Here is a 20,083-nt window from a genome sequence, read left to right as displayed (position 1 = left end):
TCTGGGCTGCACTGCAGTTTTGGTGTTGAATAGGGTAAGAAACTGTTGCTGTGAGGAGAAACCAGTGATCCGGGCTCCAAGGTGACAGAATCACAGAATATGCAAGGCTGGAAGAATCAAGTCCAACTCCTGGCTCCACACAGGACCACCTAAAACCCAAACCCTCTGAGAGTGCTATCCAGAGAGCACTCTTTGAGCTCTTGCAGCTCAGAGCCATGACCACTGCCCTGGGGAGTCTGTTCAGTGCCTGACCACTCTCTGGTGAAGAACATTTCCTTGACACCCACCCTGACCCTCCCCTGACATAGCCCTGTGCTGTTCTGCAGGCTGCCATGAGGCCTCCCCTCATCCTCCCCTGCTCTGCGCTGAACAAATCAAGGGACTTCAGCTGCTTTTCATGCATCTTCCCCTTCAGACCCTTCAGTATCTTCGTTGCCCCCCCTGGACACTCTCTAATAGTTTTATGTCCTTCTTACACTGTGGCACCCAGCCCTGCCCCCAGCGCAGGATGTGAGGCTGCACCAGCACAGAGCAGAGCAGGACAGCCCCTCCCCTTGCACATGGCAGCGCTGGGTCTGGTGCCCCTGAGGGTACGGTTGGCCCTTTGGGCTGCCAGGGCACACTGCTGGCTCACATTCAGCTTGTTGTCAACCCAAACTCCCAGACCTCTTTCTGTAGGGCTGGTTTTCACCCTCTAATCCCCTAGTCTCCCTGTATACCCAGTGCTGGCTGGATTTGCAAAGCCCACAGTGCATAGTCAGAGCGCTCTGGCAGCAGTCATGTCGCCAACCTGACCTTAAGGGTCTCAGCAGAGCACGAAGCACAGAAAAACATTCACTGTCCTCCTGTGAGTGGGACAGACAGGAGCTGCACGGCAGACAGCAGATCACACACTCCTGACAGTGACGAAGTGCTATAAAATGTGCCCCGATCTGCCACTGAACTGTCTTGCATATGTGCCCTTGCCACAAACAGTTGGTGCAAAGCGCTGTGCAGTATAAGTCTCCCTGTGTGACCTGGCAGGTCTACCCAAGTAGCCTCATCACACCACATGAACAATTTATAAGTGAAGCGCTTGCTGCTCCCAGCTTTACCGTAAATATTCTTCTCTTGAAACTGTGATCTTGCCCCCATTGGTTTCTTTGACTACAGAAAGGTATTTCCTATGCTCTGGATCCTCACTGAAAAAGATGTGAAAATCTGTGACTCTGCTGACCCCAAGATCCTTCCCTGCAATAGCCTCTTTGGAACACAAAGTCCTATATCATTTTCTGTGGTAGAAAAGCAGTGGGAAAACCTGATGTGGGAAGGGATGGAAGATGACAGAAAAATGCCAGAACTAGTTTGTTTGTCCTTTAAAAGAGTATCACTGTGGATAGGAAATGAAAGCCAGCAAGCAGGAAGATGTGAGCACGGGTCAGCCAGCTGAAGTTCCCAGATGTTGCTTTGAGCCCTTTTCCTCAATGAGTTCGATGTACCCAGCCCCTACAGAGCTATGTGCAAGAGACAGGACTAACTGCATTCCTCTCACGCTATTTACACCACTGACGGAAAATATCTCTTACAAGTTCAACCCAAGGAGACCTTTCATTATTTTCAATTAAATATAGACGTATAGTGTAAGAAAGGAAAAAACAAGGCAACGCAGTGTTACTCTAAAGACATTCAGTAATACACACCTTAAAAAAGCCACTGTCACAGAAACTATGAAATTCAGATACAGCTTTTCCTAAAGATTAATGACAACATTTTACACAAACCTAATTTTTAGGGGAAAAATTATAATGTTACTTTTCTATTAAACTCCTACATTATCTGTGGTTGGTTACGTGCTAGAAAAAAGAAGTTCTTGTTCATAGGCAATACTACATTGACTGTGAATCTTTCACTTGGTAACATCCCAAGTCAAAGTCAAACACTCAACCATTTCAACTCAGGCACTTCTGCCTTGTGTGAGCACTTGAGTTTAAGTATCTAAGACACTCTTCGGGTTCAAAGTACCTCTTGTTCTTTGGCTTCTTCAGTGGCTCAGCAGATAGCAGAGCATGGGCCTCAGAGTTACTGCCACGCACCAAGGCACTCAAATGCTTATTCAGTTCTAAGGAGCAAAGGCAGGCTCCTTGCCCTAAGTAGTGGAAACATGGGAATGGAGGAGAAGACAAAACAGTGGACAAGTTCTGGAAAACAGCAGGAAAGATAGCCACGGAAAGAAACTAAGAACCTGCAGTAATTAGGGACAAAAAGAAAACTGGAGAAAGAAAAAACACCATTAGCTGGTTTAATCTTCTGAATCTGTAAGGTTTTAGACTCGTAGAAGGGGCTTGTTTAAAAATAAAAGCCTGAAGCTGTGATCACATTCACGGGAGCTTAACTTCTACTTCCCCACCAGCATTTGAAAACTCCATTACTTGGGCCTGAAACGTGACAAAATGATCATAGAGAAATCACATTCTGGTGGTACCCTGCAGCTTTGCAACAAATGGACAGTAAACAGTATATCCTGACAGTCATTTACACAAATCAAGTGAGACTGAGAAGCATGAGAAGATTCCTCTAGACTGTTTGCTGTAGAAAATGAGTGTTTTCTATTGTCTGGAGGGGAAAAGTTAATTAGAAAGTTTTAAACGTATGACTCAATGCCCTGGATGAAACTAGTCATTTTTAATCTTCTATTAACAAAATATCTGTTTCTAAGAGCCCTCCAAAACATTGCCTTTTCTAATCCAGATGCCACAATCCAAATTAGTTTAATTACTACTACTATATTAATTTTCCTACGCTACCACGACGCCTCTCACTTAAGCACATAAGAACACAGTTACAATGGTTACTCACAAAATCTCTCTACACTCAGGCAAATAATGAATTAATAATGCTGAATAATGACCATTATTTAGTCAATCCTGCAAAAATTTTCTGCCCTCTCTACAGTATTCACATACTGTTAACTTCTGGGACATCATTCATCCAAGGAGATAGATCTCCCTCAAACTTCTACTTTACCATTCAGTAACATTCTCATACTCCAAGGAAAAGATGCTGTATGTTGATACCAGAAAGACATCACATTGTATAACAGATGAAGGAACCACAACCTGCTCTGCACTAGAGTTTCCCACGTAGTACACTCTTCAGGAATTTTCTTCTGCCCACCAACTAGCTGGAATCACAGTATTTGATGCTGATGCTTCAAAGGAAGGTGAAACAGAAGTCCTACGTAAAGAGTAATGGGGTGTGCTGCCAGCATGGAAACTGCTCAGGAACTCCATAAAACAGAGCTAGGCTTGAGTTCTCTGAAAATGTATGGAATGAAATTGCAGATACTCTATTGTGCACTTGTAGTCCCTTTCGTTTGCGTATTTTTTAAGCTTCATTTATTCATCTGTTTAGCAGGCTTTTGGCAATTATGCTATTGAGTAATGATGAGGTAACTGTCTACTACCAGGACAGAAAACATCCCAGTGATCTAGCAGTGACCCTATTTTTCTCTGACATAAACTCCTTTCTTCTTCTGTTATTACAGGTGATGTCATGACCCTTCCTAACTATGTCCCATCTATCTGCTTTTTCTCCATGTAACTCTCACCGTGAATCTGAGTTCTTACTTCTCCTCTCTGTGGCAGTGGTATTCATCATTTTGAAACAGTGACAACATTTCTACATCAAGTAAGATTCACCAACAAAATATACTTGGGAACGTTCAGGGTTAGAGACTTAGCCACCTAGTCAGATTTTTCTGCATTTAAGCTTTCATTATCTTGTGAAAGAGCCGCATGCTAAAATTCCGTTTTTCTTTTAGAAAGAAAAAGCTTTTAAAACACTTGAAATGAAACTCTGCTTACAGCTTTGTGCAGGTGTTTCCAAACAAGGAGTGTGAGAGCGTAATGGAGATGCTGTCCCTCACTCCATTCATAAGCTCCAGTGGCTTAAGCCAAACTTGCATAGTTTAACAGGTGGCTCCTGCCCAGCTCTGCTACTTACAGCCACATCTTTATACATTCCTTATTCAGTTTCTGTTGTCATTAGTCTTGGAGGAGTATTCCCCACAAAGTAAAAAGCAACTAAACCAAAACACAACAGAATGAGGTCCTAAAGAGTTAGCCCATAACAAGTTGAAAGGGAACAAATAACATAGTAACCATGCCTCTGCCTATGTCTGATGTTACATATTCTAGTTGAAGTCAACAGGTCTGCAATTCTGCGAAGGTCAGGACATATCAGAGCTATTCCTGGTTTGGTTTCTGCTATGGAAATACTATGCAATATACGTGGAGCACTATGCAAAATATACACGTAGTATTTATGTCAACTGGTTTCAGCTCCCACGTAAACACCAGTACCATTCTAAAACACATACTGTGAGACTGCGAGTGTGAAAATCAGAAACTGAAAACCACGAATAATGGGTAACCAGATTTTGCATTTCTTCTAAAAATAAGTGATTTCAGGCAAAAAGAATCTTTTTAGAGCAAAAAAAACCCATCTTATAAAGAGCATCCTCAAGCACTTCTGGCAGCAAGAGGGCAGCTTAGCTTTTAGACACAAAGAAAAGGGAAAAATGACAACTCTTCTGTATGACATTTTTATTAGTATAATTTTTTAATGAAAAAGCATCTGAGCACTTATAAAGCACTTTCCGACTTCAAAGTGCCTTGTGAAGCTATCTTTTTACAAAAGTATATTAATACTTTATAAAAATCTGGCTTCATAATAGCACCGTGTAACAAACACTGTGCCTTCTGCAGGTAGGAAAACCAATGCAGTGAGCACAAGCAGCGTTCCCAAAGCTGCACAGAAAGTGAATAGCAGCAAACTAGGAACAACATACAACATACTTTCTGTATGAAGACCACTAGACCTCAGTTCCACCCCTCTGAATGTTTGAAATATTTTCAATCATCTTGGTTAAAAAGCCTAATTTGATTATTCTGATGTCTTTCAAAAGGTGATTTTGGATCTCTGTTTCCAAACTATCTTTTCAGTGAATACAGTGAATTTGAATTTTGTTTCAGAATTGTTGAAATATGCAAATAAAAGCTCTTTCTGGGAACAGATTAAAGCTTCGTATCAGTTGAGCAAGACTGGGAAAATAATTTCTACGAGCAGAACAGGATGTACAGTGCTAATTGTGACATGTCTTGAAATTCAGGTTTTTTACTCCTTGTTCTCAGGCAAAGGGACATGGTTACTTCACATGGAAACTGAACAAAATTACTTCTTCAATTCAAAAGCACAGTGACTATCTGCACTCGTAAACAACAGACAGAACTTCAACTGATTTTTTGGCAGTTTTAAAAGCAATTATCATAGAATCATAGAATCACAGAACCGCTAAGGTTGGAAAAGACCCACAGGATCACCCAGTCCAACCATTCACCCATCACCAACAGTTCTCACTAAACCATGTCCCTCAACACAACATCCAAACGTTCCTTGAACACCACCAGGCTCCGGTGACTCCACCACCTCTCTGGGCAGCCCATTCCAGTGCCTGACCACCCTTTCAGAGAAGTACTATTTCCTAACATCCAGCCTGAACCTTCCCTGGCGCAGCCTGAAGCCATTCCCTCTAGTCCTATCACTAGTCACACAAGAGAGAATTATGTTCAAGCTCCACTTCTGATAATTCAGACCCAAGTCATTTTCCCACATCACAGCACAGAAGTATCTTTCATTTCACTGCATTGTTGACTTTGGGTGCTGTTTGCCACCATGGCTCTTCTCGTCACCCCCTCTGCAAGACCAATACTAGTTCAGGACCATTATCTGTTTCCTTCTCTTGCATACTGTTCCAACACTCCTTTAGGTTTAGCTTCAGTTTATTGCTACTCTATACAGATCCCAACAAGAAAAAATCTTCATTTCCAGACTCATGAGAACTCAATTCCCCATAACTCCATCTCTCCAAATTCACCCAATCAGTCTTGGCTCCATTCTGACACTGTACACTCAGAAGAGAAACGAACACTTAACACATGAAGCTTCTATTCCACATTTTCTCTCTTCATGGTTCTGCAGGAACTTTGTTCTTTGATTGGACATACCTAGCACTGTGTGAGAAACAAATGAATTAACACTCTGGGACAAGGATTGGTTATGTACCTTACCAAAGACGTATCTGAAATAAAATGATTGACACAATGCTTATTACAACAATAAAAATAACATTTTTGGAGATGTAAAAAGGCCTCTTCCCATGCGCCTGAATTCAGAAGTCAGATCAAATTCCAACAACAGATGTCAAACAGCATTTATTACACTTCCTGATCATTTTTCCCATATGTCAAGGCGCTTTTGCACATGTATGTACACACATGCACACTAAGGTACGTGTACATGCTTACATATATATACATATCCATTTGGAGCAGGAGAGGGCATGGAAATTTCCTTCTGCTCTCCAGCCGCAACAATATGGGACCATCAAAACTTCAGTTCCCTGGGTAATGATGAGATTTTTCCTTTTATGGCAACATCTACTCACAAAGAAATTTGGGAAAGGTGATGCAACAGGCCTCTGCTTACATCAGCAGCCAACTGCACGCAGAGTGGTAGCACAGCAGCACAGTGACTCTCTTTATCTAGCATGCTGCTGGCCTGGGGTTCAGTCTGGATTCCTCAAATAAAACATCATTTTTTATTTGTGGTCCATAACTGCAAGGGAGATGCCAATTAAGTGACACTTCCCGTTCCATTTGTAAGAACTGTGCCTCTGATTCTGCTCCCGCCACTCCTCCTGGGTGCTCTAGGACTTGCTCCACCATGTTCAGCAAGAGCAATACTGATGTTTCATGGAATGAAAACTAAAACCAAAACAACAACAAACAAACAAACAAGAAAAGCCCCACAGAAATAATAATAATAATAAAAAACCAACAACCAAAGGCTCCAGGGGATGAGCTTTGTCTCATTCAGAGGGCAGGACCCTGGTGTGCTACTCTGTATACAGAATCAAAGCAGTAAAAAACACCTCCCCTAAAAACTTTACTAACTAAGAAAATGAATTGTGAATAGTCTTGAGCTTTCCAAATGTAGAGATACCCATTTTTATCACCATAAAATGTAGAATTAATAAATACAATACCGAAGAAAAATATTAACCAACAAAATACACAAGATGAGGGAAAAGAGTCTGGGAGAAGATCATTAGAGTTAATGTAACCAAGATACCACAAAACTTCATATTCTGAGTAGAGAAAATACTGAAGTATAGAAAAGAACCACCTGTCCTACACATCTGATCTTTCTCTTTTCACAGGAAAGGAGAAGTTTTGTAGAATTTTACCAATTTTCTGCCTACTCATTTGCAAAAAAATGAAGATTGAAAACACTAGCTTTCAGGCTCTGCTTTCTTTTTTTCCTTCTCGGCATGGGAAAAAGCAAAGGAGAAAAAAAAGCAACAAAAAAGGAAATTTGAGTAAAATATTAAAGCAAAGGCTTTTGCGAAACTTACTTGTAGTTACTCTGAAAGACTTTGTTTCTGATCGACAGGCTGCCCTGCAAAGGACAGGATGGGCATCAACAACTCCAGACGCCCTTCACAAAAGGCATGTGGGGATCACCAGCAATGGACATTTCAGCAGCAAGTTGCTATCCTGTTCTCCGCCTGGGATTGGAAGAGTGGGCTGCAAGAGTTAACGTCCCTGGAAGCTCTGTGATGTGTATTTACTCCTCTAGGTCTGGGTGCATCTGGGTGCAACATCTGGGAAAGCACTTTGGAGGGAATGGGATTAGAGAGGTCTTTCTCGCCTTCATGCCACTGCAGGGCTACATAGAAATGGTAGACCACAATCATGCCTGAGACCTCAGATGAACTACAGTTCTTTGGAGGTAGAGTATTAAGAACTAAATGGTTCACTTAGAGAAAATTCTATTCTGCATAATGAAATCATCATTATTCCCTTGTGCCACACACAGACAAAACACATATGCACCCCATATTTACAAAGTCAAGGGGCATGGTTGCAAATATTTTTCATAACCTAGAGACTGAAAGCAATCACAGACACAATTAGACTTGCTTTCCCATCAAAGTGCCTTGGAATAACCATGTGGGCACCCTTCCATATCGGCACAGCATCAGACCTACAATGCAGAGAAACGACTCCCTGTGTGTAAGGTGAGTTCAGAGTTTGCAAAATGCGCCAGAAATGAAATCATTTAACTTTCCACAGAGCAGCTTTTGGAAGAGAACTGGATGTACAAGCTCCCTGTGGTATGGACACCTGCCCGTAAGTAGCTGGATTCGGACAACTATCTCAGTACATTCAGGCAGCTAGCAGAGGTTCATATTTCTGAACATCACCTTACCAGGATGTGGAGGCATGGGTGAGTCTGCCTTTATGCCCCAGTACATAGTCAACCACCAAAATAATTCGTGTTTCTTCTACACAGAAACTGCATGAAGAGAAAAAAACTAGACATGAAGACTTCCATGAAATAGACTGGTTTCCACATTGGAAAGCTCTACTGTTTATTGAAACTGGCAGTAAATTTTAAACGCTACAAGAAAACTGTTTCTTAAAAAATAAAAGCGTCACCCAATACAAATAGAACCTCCTATCTTACTTAAGAGCAAATTGCTTTTAAAATTGGCTTTGTTTGTTTGAATTCCTAAGTTCTGGAACAGCAGAGGAACCTGCTGCTGCAGCATTATTCACCCGTCAGGTTTACGTGCAGGAGGAAGAGTTCTGGGATAACAGCCTACACAGCACGTAGGACATGAGAAAGAAAAGCTGGGCTTTTGAAGAGAGAGTCTGGAAGGCAGGTGACAAAGAGAGGTTAATTTTAAAGGAGGCCAAAAATCTACACAGTTCAAATCAAATCCAAGAGGATTATTTTAAAAATGTTTCTTCCTCCCAGTATTTGTCTAAAGAAGGGATTACAAACCTGTAAATATCCCTCTGGAACATACAGCTAGCAAAAGGCATTAAGCAGACCTTAAGAAAACAACAGGTAATGAATGGAGTTTTAAAACCTACAGTGCAAAAATAACTTTTTTGGTGCCTCCGACTTCTTTAAGTCTGCTCTGAAATTGCTGAAAGGAAAAAGTGAACAAAGACTAATGACAGGGGCCCTTTCATATTAAAGTAATATATGGAGCAACAGTGAGCGAGAGGAATGCAATGTTTGAAAAAGCACAGACTAAATAAAACACCCATGTACTCACTGGCCCTCTCCCCTCTAGGGTGGTGTCTCAAGCCAGTGAAAAAGGAACTTCTCGGGAGGAAATGTCATTTTCTCAGGTACAAAATCACATTTCTGAGATGCTTAGTGTCTCCATGTAATGCTGGGGAGAACACCCTGACACTGACAAGTAGGTTTCATTACGTCTGCTGCAAAGGTATTTGCTCTCATATCTCAGGAATGATATAGGCGTTGATCAAGGACAAAAACCTCAACAGTGAAAGAAGTGATTTGGCCCGGGGGCTGCATTCAGCACAACTGTGGGAGTGCAGCCCCAACTTCGGAGGCAGGGGCACCAAGAAAGGCGATTCGGACTCAGTGTTGGATGGGGTTCACGGATGAAAAGCAGCAGTCAGCCCTGTGTCTGAGTCTCACAGGAGGTGCTTCAGACAGGGAGGAAGCTTCCATGCCTTCCTCCACCCCTCAGAGGCAGGTGCAAAGCCACAGCTGTCCCTATAAGACACCTACCCTGCCCAACGCTCACGGACTGAATCCATTCCCACTTCTCGCCTACTGAAACATCCCAGGCTTTTGCTGCCATTGACCCCAGGAAGCAACCCTGCCACATTCCTCCAGGAATTAGTAACTAATGACTGAAAATAGAGTTTCAAGGAAAAAGAAATTGCCTATTACTCCTACAACGCTGGCTATAAGAAAAACACCGCAGAAGGGAGAAGACAGAAAACAATCTCTTCTGTATCAGATGTTGTAAAATCACATTCCACATAACCTTGAAGCAGGCATCCTATTTCTTTATTCAGTTCTTCAGGGTGATTCATACATTTTAAACTCCTTGGGCATTTTCATATGGTGGAAAGGTGGCCACATGAAGCTAGAAATGGGTCTAGCTGTGGGCAAGTTTAGATGTGAAATCCAACATAAATCAAAATCTCTTTAAATAACTATGTAGTTAGTGGGTTAGATTTCTCAGGTCATACTCCCTGTGCACGGCACCGCTTTGGCTGTGACAAATTCACACCACACAGAGTACTCCACACACTTAGAAGAAAGGGAAGAGCTTTAAATATACTCCGCATGTACTATCCATTATACATTTCAAATCTCTGTGTTCCTTACCAAGCCCCCTAGCAGACAGGCTAACTTGCCTCTTCAATTTACATAATATGGCTCAAATTTACATGTTCTCTCTATTTACAAGGAGACAGATAATGTCTATGAAAACTGGGTCACAATATGCAAAGGTTAGTTTTGGTACGAATTGGCCTGTCATTCAGGTTGAAGTAGGGTATTACAGACTGGGATTTGTAGACCAGGTAGCCTCTGGATCAGAAGAGAAGATGTTGGCCAGTAGGACAGCTTGCCCCTGTTGTGTGGAAGAACTTAGGAGTGCACACAGTGCATGTCCTGGGACGTCACTGACAGCCAGCAGTGCGGAGTTGGGCTTTCTCCAGTATCTCTGCAGGCAGTTAGAAACTGTCATTTTTTCTATATTCACACTTTCTATTATTTAGTGCATTTTATACCAAGACAACTGAAATCACTACACACAGAAATGGCTCTGCGTGTTTTTCTTGTGATAACTGTCATCTATCCAAAAGGTATTTTTACTTTTTGAGGCCTTGTTTGGAATGCTATGGCAATTAGCCTAGAGGGTCCTGGGCGTCTGTTCTTAAACTCCCTCTTCCCTGTCTTAAAGCTTACTTCCTTGATCTCTCATCTTTCCATACACAACCTTTATCCAACACTACTATGCTGACCGAATCTATTATAGCAATAAGAGGGCTGTTCTGAAAGTAACGCCTCCTATTTTACGATGTTGGCTCACAACATCAGAGGCAGACGTTGGTGATATGGCAGCAAAGGTTGAACCTTTCCACCAATACTCCGCTACATGTTGTTGCTGTGTGACAGAAGGCAGCAGAGGGGCAGTCTGACCAAATGGTGTCTGACATGGAAGTGCATCTCAAAAAATGGTGTGTCACTGAATTCCTCTGTGCGGAAAAAAAATGCACTTTTGTGTAGACCAAACAGTGTATGAGCACAGTAAGGTGGTGGGCAGTACATTTCAGCAGTAGGGACAGTGATGTAGAAGACAAACCACGTTCCAGGTGGCCATGCAGATTTTTGCAAGTGTATCATGCAGACTCTTGCTCATCACTGGCAAAAATGCATAGATAATGGTGGTGACTATGTTGCAAAATAGTGTTTTATAGGTGAGAATTTTCTCTATCAAATAATGTAATTGTGCTCTTCGTATCTGTTGTAGTAGCCATGGAAATAAATAGAAGGCGTTACCTTCCATGTGACTTGAGTATATACTTGAGATGTATTACATCTCCTGAGACTTTACTGTCTTACACCAACCTAACTGCATGGCTTTGTCCATCCACCTTCACCACCTCCAGCTCACTTAGTTTCATTATAGTTGCAGATAATTAAAAAATAATCGTCACATGAAATACTGCAGGGAAATTGCAAATATTTTTGAGCACTTTTCAGCTTTTCATTGCCATTTCAGAAATGTCCAGCCAATTAGAGAGAAGGCTGAGGTATGTCTTTGAATTTATGACATGAAAATATCTGTGTACTTTCTGCCAAAATAATGAAATCTTTGACAGTTATTGCCAATTCTACAGCTGCAAAGACTCATGACTTCCAGTTGCATCAATATCACAGATCAGATATTAAATTCTAGTTTTCATAACCCATGCCAGTCTTTCAACAGAAGGTATGATCTGCCTCTTAAATTTATATAAAACATAGCAGATTTTCAGAACCTCTGTTTGAAAGGAAGAGAATCAGTAAATAACAGTGGAAAGAAAAAGTATTGCTTTGGTCTGAAATGTTCAGCTGCCCTACTAGAAGCATTAACGGCAACTTTAATACCTCCTGAAGGATCTGAAATAGCAATTATATATCATAAAATAATGCTATAGTTTTTTTTTTCCTGTCCGTCTTCAAAGCAAAAGATGCAAACTAAAGAAGATGAGTTACAAGTCAATACACCAGGCTGTATTGAGCTTGCAGGGAATGGAAGCTTTTAGCTTTCCACCATTAACTCCCTGGGCTGACAGGAGTGGCTGTGCTGAACACAACACGGACACACGCAGATCAGGAATGCAACCCAAGGCTGCTAACTTTCTGATTTTTTAGATTATTCCTTTATAGAAATACACATTAGTAATTTTCTTTAGGATCACTGAAGGAGAAACCAACTCAACACAACCTCGATGAGCCAATTCCTCACGATTTTCTCCTTGCAGAAAGAGTTGATAAACTCGAGCTGCAAGATTGATGGCAAGCCCAGAAGGCTCTCCATCACACCCGATACCTCCTGATAGCTTTATCTGACGATTTGGCAAAACAACACCAAGAACCTGATACTAGAAAGAGAAATTCAATAGCAAGTGTTTGTGATTTATGAAATGCTCCAACGATTCCTGGTTTCACTTGCACGTTTCCGAGTTTCAGAGCTGATGCACAATTCAAGGCCGCCCCCCAGTGGATTCCATGCCCTCACACTGCACTAAGCTTGGAGGAGAAGCTGAGAAGTACTCAGGAGCCACATGATAGCATCCTGAAACGAAGGGAGACTCCAAGAGAACTGAATGCAATGGGTAGTGGGTATAACACTTTGTTCCCATTTTTAATTACATTCAAAAGAAATTTACTTTCCAATCAGTAACACTGTTTGTCCTGTCGAAAAATTTGCATATTTTTTAATTCTGATATCCAAACAAATGTTAATGTGAATGAATATACTATGCACATATAGTAAATGAAAATTAGTTTTCAAACACATCCTGCATAGCTAAAAAATTGTTAGCACAATCAGCCTGCCTAAAAAAAAAGTTGAGATTATGCAATGCTGAGTTTCTGTGATCCTTCTTCAGAAAGTTTCCTATTCAAACGTGCTTACCCTTGCGTGCATAGCTGTCATAATTCATTTATACCTATCCAAAACTGCACACTAATTACTGTGGGTCATATGTGAATCATTAACTTATTTTGCCTGAAGCAACAGTGCAAGCCAAGATAAAAAATGTAAGATGAGATTACTACATAGAGTATGCTCATGGCCAATGCTACATGTGAAGTCAAACTACATCAGCTTCTTACCAAGACCAGAGAACTATCTGAAAACAAATTTATCAGCACAATATGGATTTTCTCACTGCATCTCTGGCTAAGTTCAGTGCTCACCCTCTCTACAGACTACACTTTTACTTCTTATATTGCAGCATGCATGAAGACATGATAAAACAATTAACAGCTAACCAACCGTTTAATGAAGGTTTTTGATTTGATGTTATTTTTCCTAAAGTTTTCTTTTCTCCTTTAAGGAATGAACCAATATCCAAAATACTTCAGGCAGTTGCCTTTTGGGATGGGTACTCAGTTCAGCCAGCTAACAGGCAAGTACCTGAGCTTCATTCAACAATGAAAGAAAAGTACCTTCAGATGCCAATTCCTGGGTCAACCTGAAGAGGGAATAATGTGCCCCAGAGGTGCCAATCCCTCTTCTATGACTACCCAGAGATTCCAGACAGATAGCATAGCCTAGACATCCAACTGCTGATGAGCCAAAGCTGGATAGATGAATTCTATGATTACTTTTGGTACAGAAACTCTCTTCATGCTACTGGATAGTTACAGCTGCAGAAGTTGGAATTACCAACTATGTTTTAGCTCTCGATGCCTAGTTTTGAGCACTCGGTGCATTCAGTAGTGCAGAATACCTAACGTTGATTTTGGGTGCGTTGTAAGCAAGATTTATTAGCCAGGAGATCATTACTGAATTGCAGAATTATTAGAGAATAGGGAAACAGTTTAGGAAACAAGAGAGTGAAAAAGAAGAGAGAAGAGTAGAGCCAGAGTGGAATAAAAAAGTAAAGCAAAGAACAGAGTGCAAGGCAAAGGATAGGAGTACATAAAACACATTACAAGACAAAATATACAGGGAAAGAATAGGAAAGCAGAAAAAAGAACTAAGACGAAACATAATACATTAAGAGAGAATGAACAAACGTTAATGGGAAGACATGAAGAAATCAGAATAATTGGCCTGGAGGGGAATCTAACAAAATACCCAGATCATTTCCGCTGTTACAGGAAGGGATTTTCTATTTACAGGAATGAGTTAAGTGATAAATACCAGGACAAAGTCTCACTCAGTATTCCTCTCAATGAAAGCCCTGCTAATCAAAAAATGTACTGAAAAGAGTGATGAAGAAGTGTCTTCATCTGAAATGGAGAAGCCACTGCTTGTTTTTTAAAATAGTATCTCACAACATTTGGAGTATGCAACAACACAGAAAACACCAGCAGGTTCTCAACAAAAACCAACATTGTGCTAGATGCTGGACAAACGCCATCTTGTCTCCAAGGAGTAACAAGAATGCTGAAGTACATTAAGAATAGATTGATCAATACATTTAATTTAAGATCAGCAGCATTTTGTTCACTGCCTTTTTAGCCATTCCAGAGGGAACCTTTTAAATTGTTCTGGATGACCTCAAAGAACTGTTCCTGAGTTTATCCACAATAAAATTGTAATGATTACACATCAATGCTTCAGCTACTCTCACATGCCTGTCATGCAGAGTAGCAGCAAGCAGCCCTTAAGGTCAGTAAGAAAACCAGGTATCGATTACGTATTATATCACTGAATGGGATCCAGCTCATGTAGACATCTCTCTTGCATCTGTGTTGCAGGGATTCAGTGCAATCTATTCTCATAAAATGATTGACTTCCGTTTGCAGTAGGTGGTAGGTGCCTCAGAAAGCATCCAGAAAGAAATTCTGAGTTCTTGCGTTTACAACTGAATTGAACAGAAGGTATTTAGCAACACCTATCACTGAAAGGCTTCATCTGTAAAAGCAAATAATAGCACAATAAGAGCATGAGTGCTGAGTGAAAAAGTTGGTGCTGAAGATCTATGTCCACACCTCTTGAGGTTTTTTTATTTTTAATAGCTTTGGTTGGCAATGATTATCCATTGTTGGTTGAAGCAGATTAGATGTATCCATGGAGGCTACTTTTCTGTTAATTTTCAATTGAAAATAGTCCAGTTTGTGCTGAGAGAGCTTGTACTGAGAAGCAGAACATGGGAAGTGTGACCGATAGGGAAGTTCAATTCCAAAGCATGCCTTTGATCTGCACCACCATGCCAAAGCAGATGCACCTGCAGACATCCCTGTTATTTATGTCCAGACTTTTGTCTCCTGGTGTAGGATGGCAAGTTCAATAGGTCCTAAACTAGGCAGAAAGGCCTGTCACAACCACGCCATACAGTGCCAGCAAAGCCTTACCTGTGTGCGTCCTCCGGTGAGCCTTCAGGTGGGAGCTTTTTGTGTATACTTTGTTGCATCCCTCGAAGTCACACCGATGGATGCGTCGCTTCCTGGAGTCTGGAGACTCAGACCTCCTCTGACGCCTTGTGCTCTCAATACTGAACGGTGAAATTGAACTGAAGAACAGAATAGAGGGAAAAAGGAAAAATGAATCAAGAGCACAGCATATATCTTGGACCTCAAAAGATGAGTAGTAGTAAATCAGCGTGCCAAAGGCAACCTGATCTTAAATGTTAAATATTTCTTATTCTGCAGAACGGTCAGTAGCACCTCTTTGAAACTATTTATGCTTGAACTAGAGTATATTTTGCAGTATTAAATAATTCAAGTCTTGACTTAGAAGTCTTACTGCCAGAGGAAACACCTTGAGATAATGCCTCAATAATGAACCAGCCTGCCTTTATCTGAGTTTTATTTCTATTTTGCATGTCCAGTTCCAAGTTCAATGAGCCTTGATTTCTAAACAATCTGCTACAAATACTCAGTAATTTCTCCTTGACATGTTTAAACTGGTACAAATTCTGACAACTTTTATACAGAAGTGTTTCTAGTACCCAGATCTTGGCTACAGATCCTCACGTTTGGCCCATATCTATTGTGCCCTCGTATACAGACTGCCAAGAGATTCTCATCACCTGGCAGCAGTGATTTTTCCATTTCCTTATTTAACAGTTCTCAATCACCCGAAAGTCATAGAAGCACCGAGTGGTTTGGGTTGGAAGGGACCTTTAAAATCACCTAGTTCCAACCCCCTACTATCAGTAGGGACACCTCCCTCTGGACCAGGTTGCTCAAAGCCCCATTGAATTTTATTTCCTTTCGGACCACTGAATTTAGCACAGGGCCAGGGAACCATCCACAAAAAAATGCATATCCTCACAGAAGATTCACTCCATTTATTCCAATGTCCTATCAGTTATCCCAATTTTAAGCAACTAAAATGTAGTGTCAGAAGTCACATTATTTTAGTTTATAAGTGCAGTGCACATCAAGTCAAATTCTTGAAGAAATTCTGCTACAATAATCCACTTGCCTTGAGCTAGACAAACTGGTGCTATAAAACATTATCAAGTTGGTACATGAACCAAACCTTTATTGATCTCTGTTAATTATATTACCAACCTATAAATCATTACCCGTTGATTTCCTTATCAGCTCCATTACAGTTATACTGCACAGTGGCTGTGCACCTACAGTTATAGCAGCTTGCTCAGCTATTTTGAGTGTGTGAACATTAGCCTTCCTCAACTTCCTGGGACTTCCACCACATTCCCAGGTTTACTGACATCAGCCAGCTCTTTTAAACTCTGAAGATGGAAGTTCTCAGCTCCTGAAATAACTTGTGACTGTCAAATGAAAACGAATCATAGGGAAGGAAACGGAATGTGCTCCCAAAAAGAAGCATGAACCTTTGGGGAAGCTAAGATACTAAGAATGGCGTTGGAAATACTCATACTGATGCATTTACTGAGAAGCTCCCGTGTCAACACCACTATTCAATCTGTGACAACAGCCACTGTTGTTGCAGCTATAGCTGTTCTGGCATAAACTTCACTTCTAGGGATTTCTGAAGTTTGCTGATGATTGCTCTGGGTTAAAATTTTAAGCATCTCACGCAATCAGCATGTGATTTCATTGATGTTCCCATTTACCGCATTTCAAATCTCTAAGTCTCAAATTGTGGCAGTCCAGATCGCGCTTTCTTTCTTTTTGTCTAAATGTTTTTACAGTACAGTTCCAACTTAAAGCACTATTGAAAAAAGAAGAGTTCTCTGACAACCTTATTTTTCTCTTAACGCTTGATGTACGGTTATACTTCACCTTCAGGCAAAGAGATTTTTCAGATTAATTATTATTGCCTAAAGTACAATATGTGTAAATGGGCATACAGGGGATTTCTGAAGTAGAGGATGAAATGGACAGAGGGCCGTAATATCAACATTAACTAGCAAAAAGGAGTCCCCGGGAGAGCGAGACACATCAGCACTTTAACTATGTGACAAGAATACAGATACGTTTAGCTGCTGCAGAAATGGCTAAGGAACTGTACTGAAGCATCTGCAACTCAGGGCAAATAAAAGTCTTGGGTTAGATGAATCACTGAGATCAGTCAGACTACTCCAGATTCTCTCTTTAACATCCCACCAGCTGAAAAATAAAAACCAAATGCGTAAATCAAACCTTAAAGCTCAGCACTGAAGGTACACAGTGCAGCACACAAGACCAAAAAACTCTTTATCTTCAAAAATAAATATTTGTGCATCATTTTCGTGCTGCATGATTTATGAGCTGTCTTAAGAGCCTGTTTTGTAACCGAGTGTTCAGATCCTGGATAATACAGCTTGTTTAAATGGGAGGAGGATCGGGCTTACAATGCTGCCAGCACCGAGAAAAAAAAAACCAAACCCTGAGCACAGTCAGCACCTCATAAAAAGCTATTTGTCACGTACAGAAAGTGACCTCACCGCCCGCTGCTCTCGTTTTCCCAGGGACTTATACAGGAGGGCGTGGAATATAGTGGCGCCACGCAATCCATGCTGCCATTTCTCAGTTCTTTTTCTCCCTCTTTCTAAAAAGCGAAGCATCAGGGTTACCTGGCTATAGGGGAATCGCCAAATAAGGCACAGAAAGAGCTGTGCGTTGCCGTTGTCCATTGTGAGCTCCACAGCCCTGATGAGCTGAGCACACAAGGAGAAAGGTTACCGCCAGCAGGGAACAGCAAACATAACCTTATGCCTTCCTTCAGCACTGCAGGCTAAGTGACATGCTGGTCAGCAGAAGGCACGTAGGTGACAGCTGAGCACATAGCCCATGGGATCTCCTCCAGCCCCTTTGCTGCAGGGGCACCCCATAGTGCAGCTCTCACAGGTGGAGAAAGGTCCAGGTCCTATCTGACACTGCCAGCTCTGCTGGAGCCCTGCATGGGCCCTATGACTGTGCAACTGCAGATACCACAGGAAGCCTTAAAAAGAGCATACAGATGGGTAGTTGAGCTTCCTGAGGTTCGTGCCTCTCACAGCGACCTTCAGTTCAGTCCTTCTCATTGATCATGGAGCAGTAAAGGGAAATCATAGGATCCCAGAATCATACAATGGCCTGGGTTGAAAAGGACCACAATGATCATCTAGTTTCAACCCCCCTGCTATGTGCAGGGTCGCCAACCATTAGTCCAGCCTGGCCTTGAATGCCTCCAGGGATGGGGCATCCACAACCTCCTTGGGCAACCTGTTCCAGTGCGTCACCACCCTCTGAAATGCTCCACTTTCTTGAGTATTTTCTACAAAATAACTTCACTGATCACAAAGACAAAAAAATACCCTGAAGTCCTCAAAACCATGTTTTGTGCCTGCTGAAGGCCACTGAGCTCGGCCAGGTGGCTCTGGTCAGCACAGAGCTTCAGAATTACTATTCAGTGGCATCACAGAGGACGAACACTTTGAGAATGGAAATGATTGGGAACTCAAAGGTATTTGCTTTTTGTAAAGATTCTTTTTTTTTTTCTTTTTTTTTCCTGTTTACAATGTGCTTAAGGTAATGTAAAATCTTTTGAAAACATCTTTAAGTAGAAAACATCTTTAGCAGTAACCTCTCTTGACTGCAAGCATCTCTTACAGGCTGCCCAGAATGAAGACCTGGAAGAGCATCAGCAGCTGTGAGCTGCCATGGTGCCCTGAGGAGCTGTCAGCTCTCCTGCTGACATCCAAGATCTCAGGAAGCCTTCAAAGCTCAAGGTGGGGCTTAGCAATAGAATAGACATGATGTGTAACATCTCGGGGAAACTGCAGGTTATATCCAATTACTGCTGATACATCAAGTTTGAAAGGTAAAATAACAAAGAAGAAAATTGTGTTCTGGCTCTGGGTCATCAGTTTGACATTTATTTATTTGCAACTCATCATTTCCAAAAACGGTGTAATTTCTGTATTGTTACTGAAAGTATTGCACGACCATAAATCCTGGCAGACAGCCGGTTGATTCCAAAAGCAGCTGCAACACCTATAGTCATTACTGTTCATAGGGCGGAATGAATGAAACCAGACATTTTTTTGGATGGGAGCATTTAAGGTGATTTATAAAGCTTGTTATTCCCAGCTAGAAGTGAAAACGTGCGTTTTTACAATTCAAGTACATACAAGTGCTTTTCTCTGATGCAAAAGTCTGCATGCTAAAGCAAAGACTCAGGTTTCGCCAGTAGATGGCCATCGAGATCTCCAGTCTCATCTGTTCTGCATTCAATGGGCATTAGAACAAGTCTGGTAGTGCAAAATTTTCCCTTTCTATGAATGCCGCCTTAGGTGTTTTGCCTTTGCTCCTCACACAGACTGCAGTAACGCTGCTAAAAGCACACACTGCTTCTACACTAACCCTGTGTTTTCTGAGCAATATGCAGAGCAGAGCTGCTCAGTGAGAGCGGTATGTCTACTGAGGTCCTCAACTGTGTTCAGTGACACAATAAAATATGCCACGTGGTGACAAGTGCTTTACAGAAACTGCCTGCTCAACGTGGCAAATGCACAGTGTTACCTTCTGCCACCGAACCATGAGGCTCCTGGTCTTGCCAGCGTCCCAGCAACCTGGGCAA

General features: G+C 41.6%; 1 protein-coding gene across 9 annotated transcripts in view; it reads right to left on the bottom strand.

Moving 5' to 3' along the window:
* The window catches only part of KLF12 (Kruppel-like factor 12), a 262,674-nt gene that overhangs the window by 10,630 nt on the left and 231,961 nt on the right, over positions 1-20,083 (bottom strand). For all 9 annotated transcript variants that reach the window (XM_003640556.6, XM_040706699.2, XM_046902092.1 and 6 more), the window contains one exon: positions 15,460-15,617. In XM_003640556.6, coding sequence (XP_003640604.1) covers positions 15,460-15,617 — 158 coding nt within the window. The remainder of the gene's footprint in view (positions 1-15,459; positions 15,618-20,083) is intronic.

This window comes from Gallus gallus, chromosome 1, assembly GCF_016699485.2.
Source record: "Gallus gallus isolate bGalGal1 chromosome 1, bGalGal1.mat.broiler.GRCg7b, whole genome shotgun sequence".
Taxonomy (NCBI): Eukaryota; Metazoa; Chordata; class Aves; order Galliformes; family Phasianidae; genus Gallus; species Gallus gallus.
This window is presented reverse-complemented; position numbering and strand designations above follow the sequence as displayed.